An 8,794-nucleotide genomic window follows, 5' to 3' on the forward strand; every position below is an offset into this window, starting at 1 on the left:
TCAGAAAGTGGGGGGTTGTTTGGGTGTGGCACTTTTCAATTTCATTTAAATTTTGACCATGATTTTTCCCTAATGAAGTGGCCTGTGATTAGGTCCACCTGAAAATGGCGGTGTACCTAATGGAGTGTCCTTGTGACGTCACAGATCAACCAGCCAATCAGAAAGTGGGGGGTTGTTTGGGTGTGGCACTTTTCACTTTCATTTAAATTTTGACCATGATTTTTCCCTAATGAAGTGGCCTGTGATTAGGTCCACCTGAAAATGGCGGTGTACCTAATGGAGTGTCCTTGTGACGTCACAGATCAACCAGCCAATCAGAAAGTGGGGGGTTGTTTGGGTGTGGCACTTTTCACTTTCATTTAAATTTTGACCATGATTTTTCCCTAATGAAGTGGCCTGTGATTAGGTACACCTGAAAATGGCGGTGTACCTAATAGAGTGTCCGAGTGACGTCAGAGATCCAACAGCCAATCAGAAAGTGGGGGTGAGGGCGGGTGTGGCACTTTTCACTTTCACTTAAACTTTTTCCCTAATGAAGTGATTAGGTACACCTGTGTCCATGTGACGTCACAGATCAACCAGCCAATCAGAAAGTGGGGGGTTGTTCGGGTGTGGCACTTTTCACTTTCATTTAAATTTTGACCATGATTTTTCCCTAATGAAGTGGCCTGTGATTAGGTACACCTGAAAATGGCGGCGTACCTAATGGAGCGTCCGTGTGACGTCACAAATCAACCAGCCAATCAGAAAGTGGGGGTGAGGGCGGGTGTGGCACTTTTCACTGTCAGTTAACCTTCGGCCATGATTTTTCCCTAATGAAGTGGCCTCTTATTAGGTACACTTGAAAATGGCGGCGTACCTAATGGAGTGTCCGTGTGACTGAACTGAAAGTGAAAAGTGGCACACCCGCCCTCACCCCAACTTTCTGATTGGCTGTTTGATCTGTGACGTCACTCGGACACTCCATTAGGTTCACCGCCATTTTCAAGTGTACCTAATGACAGGCCAATTCATTAGGGAAAAATCATGGTCAAAATTTAAATGAAAGTGAAAAGTGCCACACCCAAACAACCCCCCACTTTCTGATTGGCTGTTTGATCTGTGACGTCACAAGGACACTCCATTAGGTACACCGCCATTTTCAGGTGTACCTAATCACAGGCCACTTCATTAGGGAAAAATCATGGTCAAAATTTAAATGAAAGTGAAAAGTGCCACACCCAAACAACCCCCCACTTTCTGATTGGCTGGTTGATCTGTGACGTCACAAGGACACTCCATTAGGTACACCGCCATTTTCAGGTGGACCTAATCACAGGCCACTTCATTAGGGAAAAATCATGGTCAAAATTTAAATGAAATTGAAAAGTGCCACACCCAAACAACCCCCCACTTTCTGATTGGCTGTTTGATCTGTGACGTCACAAGGACACTCCATTAGGTACACCGCCATTTTCAGGTGTACCTAATCACAGGCCACTTCATTAGGGAAAAATCATGGTCAAATTTTAAATGAAAGTGAAAAGTGCCACACCCAAACAACCCCCCACTTTCTGATTGGCTGGTTGATCTGTGACGTCACAAGGACACTCCATTAGGTACACCGCCATTTTCAGGTGTACCTAATCACAGGCCACTTCATTAGGGAAAAATCATGGTCAAAATTTAAATGAAAGTGAAAAGTGCCACACCCAAACAACCCCCCACTTTCTGATTGGCTGGTTGATCTGTGACGTCACAAGGACACTCCATTAGGTACACCGCCATTTTCAGGTGTACCTAATCACAGGCCACTTCATTAGGGAAAAATCATGGTCAAAATTTAAATGAAAGTGAAAAGTGCCACACCCAAACAACCCCCCACTTTCTGATTGGCTGGTTGATCTGTGACGTCACAAGGACACTCCATTAGGTACACCGCCATTTTCAGGTGTACCTAATCACAGGCCACTTCATTAGGGAAAAATCATGGTCAAAATTTAAATGAAAGTGAAAAGTGCCACACCCAAACAACCCCCCACTTTCTGATTGGCTGGTTGATCTGTGACGTCACAAGGACACTCCATTAGGTACACCGCCATTTTCAGGTGTACCTAATCACAGGCCACTTTATTAGGGAAAAATCATGGTCAAAATTTAAATGAAAGTGAAAAGTGCCACACCCAAACAACCCCCCACTTTCTGATTGGCTGTTTGATCTGTGACGTCACAAGGACACTCCATTAGGTACACCGCCATTTTCAGGTGTACCTTATCACAGGCCACTTCATTAGGGAAAAATCATGGTCAAAATTTAAATGAAAGTGAAAAGTGCCACACCCAAACAACCCCCCACTTTCTGATTGGCTGGTTGATCTGTGACGTCACACAGACACAGGTGTACCTAATCACTTCATTAGGGAAAAAGTTTAAGTGAAAGTGAAAAGTGCCACACCCGCCCTCACCCCCACTTTCTGATTGGCTGTTTGATCTGTGACGTCACATGGACACGCCTCGGTTAGTGAACGGGAAATCTAATTCACGACTCGTTCGTGAACGGGAAGGTACGTCATTTTTTCTTCGTTTTGTTTTACGGCGAGGTGACATCTGCTTCAGTGCACATTAGTGACACCTACTGGTTATAGTCATATGAACTGAAAAAAGAACGAATCACTTTAGGAAGTTATTCGATCACTCGTCCACTGAAAATATTCGTTCTTTTGAACGAATCGTTCACTCACGAGCCAACACTAGTTTGAAACCCAAGTTTGAAACCCTAACCCTAGTTTGAAACCCTAGTTTGAAACCTAACCCTAGTTTGAAACCCTTAGATGCATACGTGGGTAAAAAATGACCCGGTGTTGTTGTTTTTTTTAAGTTTTTTTTTTAAACATAATAAAAAGATGCCTACATAAGAGGCAGGAGAGTCTGATCAGTTGCCATGGCTATGTAGCAAAAACATCCATTACATCTGGAAAAGTGCTGTTGTCAGCAAAATGCACTCCTATACATATCAATTACAGTTCCTGAAGCAATGACAGCAGCTCTCTCTCTGTTTTTTTTTGGGGGGGTCATTTCTTTTTTATTAAAAAAAAACCTTTACCGATGCATCGTCATTTTTTTTACTCGAAAAAATATACATGGTCAATTAAGGAAAATAAGCCTTACTGTACATGAATGACCATTACAAAAAAGCCACATGAAAAATCCTTACTATAATGGTTATTTACATTGCTGTACAATGTTTCTCGTCTTTCAGTGTCCCCGTGTGTACATATTAAGTATTACACCCATGACCAAGCAGGCGAGAGGCATCAAATTCAAGGAGCGCCTTCGAGATCAGATTTCGTTTATCTTTTTTTTAGTGGAGTGTGTTAAAAAATTAAAAAAAAAACATTACATTTTTTTTTGTTTCAATTAATCAAGGTCACTCAGTGTGGTTTCAGGCTGCCAGTTGACCCTAATCGAAATAAAAAATGGACAAGTGTGAATGAGAAAACGGAGAAAGAAACACAAGATTGTTTTTGGAGGACAATTTGGCCTTATTTATTTAAAAGAAACAACAATAAACACAAACTTTTCAGATAACTTTGTAAGGTATAGAAACCTACATACAGCAAGTCCCAACATGATGTATTTCTTACACTAAAGAATTAATTTAACCATCAGCATAACCTAATGATCCAGTTTGATGAGCCTGAGAAAGAGAGACAGGCAGGCCACTTGCTCAAAAGAGTATTTCAGACATTGGAATGTCTATCAATATAATGCTCCATATATTTTCCCACACTGTGGCTGCTTGGTCAAGAATGATATGTGATTTAGGAATTTGCTTCTGTGCGCATACAGGTAAGCATTTATTGCAAGGAGAAATTTCGCGGACACTACGCAATCACACTGGTCTTCAAAGTGAACATCCATCAACTTAACCTCCAGGACATTCCCGTCAAACAGATGTCTAATCAATTAACAATAAAATCCCCTCTAATTATTTGAAGCCTCAAAAGATATAGGAAGTGATTCCCATGTTTGGAACAGAGCTTACAGAAGGTGGAAAATCTCCCACTGGTTCTTTTGTTCTCCACTTTTCCCCTACAGGTTGCTTGGTGCGGGACTTCAAGCTATTGTCACGATATTTTAGAGACAACTGCGAGCAGCTGAAATCTGCAATAAAGCCGACCACTGAGCTCTGATCAGTTTTGCTTCTACATAGAGCAAAATCAATTGGAGACGGCGGAAGAGGTTGTTGGTTTTTTTTTTTCTTCATTCAGGCCAGCCTCTGATATTAAGCCTTCTTAGGGGCACCGGATTGTCATTTAGTTTGATTGGAGACTTAAGGGCCGTACTTCAGAGAGCGTCGGTGGAAGCGGCACAGCTGTCGCACACTCTCACCGGGTGGTCCCAGCCTCTTGACGGTACGGGTTTCATGTGTGTGGAGCAGGGGCCGCACACCCCCTGACCACAGGCTCTGCAGTGGTGCTTGGACATGACTGGAGTGAAGACCTTCGAGCACTGGTGGCACTGTGTGATGTCTTGATCCGGGACCCAGTAGTCTGGTCGAGCCACATCCTTCACGATACCTACAAAAAACCAAAACGGCAAATGAAAATAGTGGATTGAAGTTTTAACGGTGCCAAGAAACATGTCGAAGTTGGAATTGTGATTATGACTTGAAACTCACAGAGTGGGTAGTCTACTGCAGTGCTGAAGATGTCTAAAGTGGACTGAGCCACCTCCGCCACCCTGCGAGCGATGAGACCACGGGGCTCTGCTTTACACACTAACACAAAAAAAAGAGAGACAAAGGAAATCCATCTTGTGGTCTTATAGCTTAGCGGTGCAAACATACAATAATAAATGCTGACACAAAAAAAAATGGCTCCCCTATTGTGTAACTTTCATTGAACCACCAAAAGTGAAAAGGTCACCAGTGGGATGTTTATGTCTTACCCTGATTGTTAGTTTCGTGCGGTCCTCCCTGACGATAGCAGGCCAAACAAACTCTGACGGGGCTGCTACCCCAACCCCTCTCTGGCACCGGCATCCTGTGGCTGGAGCACAGGTGACAGAAGCCCTCGCCGCATGACCGACAATGATGTTTACGCTCGGCCTCCTCAAATGCTTTTTGACAGCCGTGACACGCCTAACGAGCACAACGGGGTGTTGTTGTTTTTTTCTTGATCTTAAAATCTCATCTCTTGAGTTTGTGCATCCGCCACTTACTGTAATCTCCGTGTTGGGTCTCCAGTACGGTGGCGCCACCTGATCAGTGAGCCAAGCGGTGACAGCTTTAGTGGGGCCGGTGCTGTATTCTGACACCGATTGGATCACGTAGTTCATCCCGTCCAGGACCCTCTGGGCCGCATTTTGGTGGTTGGTGAGGAAGGTGTCCGACTGGAAGGCGACAGTGTGCAAAATGTTTACTTGAAAGAAATTGTCCAAGTTGTGAGTGATCCACTTTGCAGTCCGGTGGGCCGCAGAAATCCTCGGAGGAGTACAAATGGCCTTTTAAAATCCTATCTTGTGAAGAAACAACAGACGGATGACCTACCCCCTCCCAAACGTGTTTGACCTCAGAACGCACGACGTTGCTCTCGGGATCCTGGTTTCCTACCCAGTACTGTCTGCTACGGTAGATGACGCCACAGCTGGCACACTCCAAAACATAGCTAGGAGAAAAGCGGACATTCAACACAAAAGGAGTAGATGGCGGGAAACGTAGCACGAGACCTACCCCGACCAGGCAAACTTGGCAAGACCAAACCACGGGTTGTCGGAGGACGCCGAGGTTTTTGGCACAACTGTCACTTCTCTTCCACCTTCATAACACCTCTGGTGGGCGACACGTTATCGATTCAAATCTAAGCCGTCAAGATTCTGTTTACATCGCGATGTCAGGAGCGTATCATACCTTACAGATAAGGACTTTGTTGTTGTACTGGTGTGCATATTGGCACAGTCCATCTGCCATGTGAGGGACCCTGTCTCGCAAATGGTTCATTCCATTCTTGCAGCGAATACTGGAGCCCACGCCAAACAGCAAATCGATCAGAGCAACACAGCAGATTTGAAATTTTACAAGCAAGCAAGTGCCATTTGCCTCACACTGTGTACACTCAAAGTTTGGAATATTGATTATTAAAGTGATTCTAATAAGGAGATAAAACCTTTTTTGTGATGATGACAGACACCCTGGAATTTAATGGTGGAAATCTTTTGAGGTGATTTATCTTGGTCTCTTTTTTCTTAAATATCTCAAAAACCTCCCATTTGAATGGGGTGTGTAGACTTTAGAACTTTAAGAACGTTGACTTACTTGCAACTGAGGCAAACCGCAGAGCAAGTGAAGTACTCATCTGGGAAAAAAGTGTGCAGATTCAGCTTGTCCTCTGGTAGGTCGCCACAGAAGCGTTCACTGAGGGCCTATTGAAAAATAAAACATTGTTGAGCGTGCATGTAAACCTCCAGTACTGTTTGTGTCTCATGGATGTGTATTATTACACCAATATCCAGCGCTTACCTGCAAAGCGCGAAACACGATGCCAGGATGGCGGGGCGAACGTGTGTGAGTGTTTTGCACTTGCTGTCCGAGAGCCTCCAGCAGTTGGCTGTAGTCCGTTGGAGCGGTGACGGTTTGGGTGCCCACGTACTGCACTGAACTGAAGGCATCGGTCCCCAAGCCCAAATCATGAAACCGCCTTTGGAGCTGCATGTCGCCATTGCCAGCCATCTTTGAATCTTAACGGCACATGAGAACACGTTACATCGTATGGAAAAAAAAATCAGCAATAATGTCGGCCGCTCTGTCACAATCCTTACCGTGGCCCAAAGGCTCTGTGCGTATGGTCTCGTGAAAGACAATGACAGCAGGTCCAAGACATGAGAGGGGCACATCCAAACCGCAGCGGCTTGACAGGGCCCGAAGCTCTGGGGTGAAATGTTTCAGATAGGCCCCCGACGCACTGCTCAGAAACTGGAACATGTCGCTGTGTAGACGCTCGGCTCGCGTTCGATAGATTACTATATCGGACACTGCCAGGACCTGGAAGAGTGGAGATGAGGAACTCGATGACAACATTTGCACTGGGGTAGCAAACATAAACAAATGCAAACAAAATAAAACAATGCATTAAGTAATCAAGTATGTACAATTACCTTGAGCAGAAGCCTCATTCTCTGGTTTTGATTGGTAGCTGATCCCAATAAGCCCGCTCCCAACAAGCCCTCGGTATCCAGGGCAACCAGGCTGAGGGATGGCTCATAAGCGGCCCAAACACCCACCGTACAGGAGCTAGGGGACTTGGATGTAAAAAACACACTCTCGCCATTGAACAGGATATGGTTCAACGTGTGTGACTTGCCGTCCCCGGTGTTCCCAAAGATGGAGAGTACTTTGACACCACCCACATCCGCACAGTTGAGCCGTTCAATAAAATCCGACTCACTGCGGACCTGGAAGGAAAACAAGGAATTGTGTTTTAGACTGGATCGGGACGGTTCAGCTGCAGTTTCAATGCAAATCTAGAAAACAGTGCTATCACATAAACTGCCATCTGAAACGATTGGAATTGTGAGGCCGATTATTTTATTTTGGATGTTAACTTAAAACACTTGACATCAAAGACAAATAAGAGAAAGGGAATCAAAACTTCAGCTTTTATTTCCAGGTAAGTCTGGATCTGACCCAGCAAATCACAGTTAATAATAAAAAATATATATTTAACAGGAAAAAGAAGGCTCATTAAGACTGATCTAACCAACAAGTACTGTATAGATGTCTATCTATGTTGATCTGTTTATCTTTCTAATACTTCCTATGCCCAGTTTAGGATTTGGGTTTAGCCAATGCAGAAAAATGTATAGCAGTGGGCAACATGACATGATAGGCAGATAAGAATAAACAATCTGCTCATTGAACTGTATTGATGAGCAACAGAATAATCCCCAGAACGGTTTGTTTGGTTCTGGATGAGTCACGTGTGTCTATGTTAGAAAAACCAAATCGTTGTTAGACTTTCTACGAACAGCCACAACAATACACAGTTAAGCTTGACACAGTGACTGGCACAAACGGTAACAGTGTCGAGAGGAAAGTATTTGACAATACGACGTAGTTAACAACATAGCTCGGAGTTGTTTATGTTTTCGTTTCTTAGCTTAGCAGCTAATTGTTAGCGATTGTTAGCTAACTTCACCTGCAGGGTTTCCTGGTCATCCACCAGCAGGAAGCTTCGTACACCATCGGGATGCTCGTCGAGTTGCATTGGACACAGTGATGTTTCCTCCGTTGATGTCATGAGCACTTCAGACATCGTTGTTCAGGGACTTAATACATGTTCATGACGAACCAGGGTAAAACAAAAGTTGAAGCCCTGAATCCCGTGGTGTCAATCAAAACAACAGCGCGTGTTTTCCGAGTTGAAAGGGGAGGAGCCAATGTGGACGCAGATGATGACGTAGCACGTCGTATCAGGTGGTGGTCCGAGTGCGCTCTCTTGTGGCTTAAAGTTCAAATTGCAACTATGCCATTTAAAATTAATAACATTAATGAGCGTTTGTGCGGCGTGCATAATGCACATAGATCAGGGGTCGGAAACCAAGGCAACATGCTAAAATGATCTTTGCATTGTGCTTACGAGAAGCTCGTTTGTCTCGTTTCAATACATAACTTACTTGTTGATACATGGTTTGGGTTGTTGTGATTAGGAAATACCATTTTTAAGCAAACATTTCTGTGGCCATTCAAATTTACAATACACTCAATACATATACAGCATGGCCTTTATTTTATTTTATACAATGAGGATGTGACAAT

General features: G+C 44.1%; 1 protein-coding gene across 1 annotated transcript; it reads right to left on the bottom strand.

Annotated features, from left to right (window-relative positions):
• Positions 1–3,497: 3,497 nt before the first annotated feature.
• Positions 3,498–8,394, bottom strand: LOC147054383 (zinc finger FYVE domain-containing protein 1). The gene is made up of 12 exons (XM_085917108.1): positions 8,175–8,394; positions 7,135–7,431; positions 6,799–7,021; positions 6,500–6,717; positions 6,296–6,402; positions 5,891–5,999; positions 5,714–5,811; positions 5,531–5,648; positions 5,203–5,373; positions 4,930–5,122; positions 4,661–4,759; positions 3,498–4,559 (listed from the first exon to the last, which is right to left on the bottom strand). Exons 1-12 carry the CDS (start codon positions 8,289–8,291, stop codon positions 4,327–4,329), a joined length of 1,983 nt encoding a protein of 660 aa, XP_085773234.1. The 5' UTR covers positions 8,292–8,394; the 3' UTR covers positions 3,498–4,326.
• Between the last annotated feature and the right edge of the window lie 400 nt (positions 8,395–8,794).

This window comes from Syngnathus leptorhynchus, chromosome 7, assembly GCF_054491065.1.
Source record: "Syngnathus leptorhynchus isolate UIUO chromosome 7, UIUO_Slep, whole genome shotgun sequence".
NCBI lineage: Eukaryota > Metazoa > Chordata > Actinopteri > Syngnathiformes > Syngnathidae > Syngnathus > Syngnathus leptorhynchus.

Excerpts from the sequence above, each read along its gene's own strand:
- LOC147054383 (XM_085917108.1), bottom strand. The coding sequence starts at position 8,291 with ATGTCTGAAGTGCTCATGACATCAACGGAGGAAACATCACTGTGTCCA. Across the intron at positions 6,000-6,295 it reads GCGGTTTGCCTCAGTTGCAA|TATTCGCTGCAAGAATGGAA; the intron begins GTAAGTCAACGT and ends CGTGGGCTCCAG. Across the intron at positions 4,560-4,660 it reads TGCAGTAGACTACCCACTCT|GTATCGTGAAGGATGTGGCT; the intron begins GTGAGTTTCAAG and ends GGTTTTTTGTAG.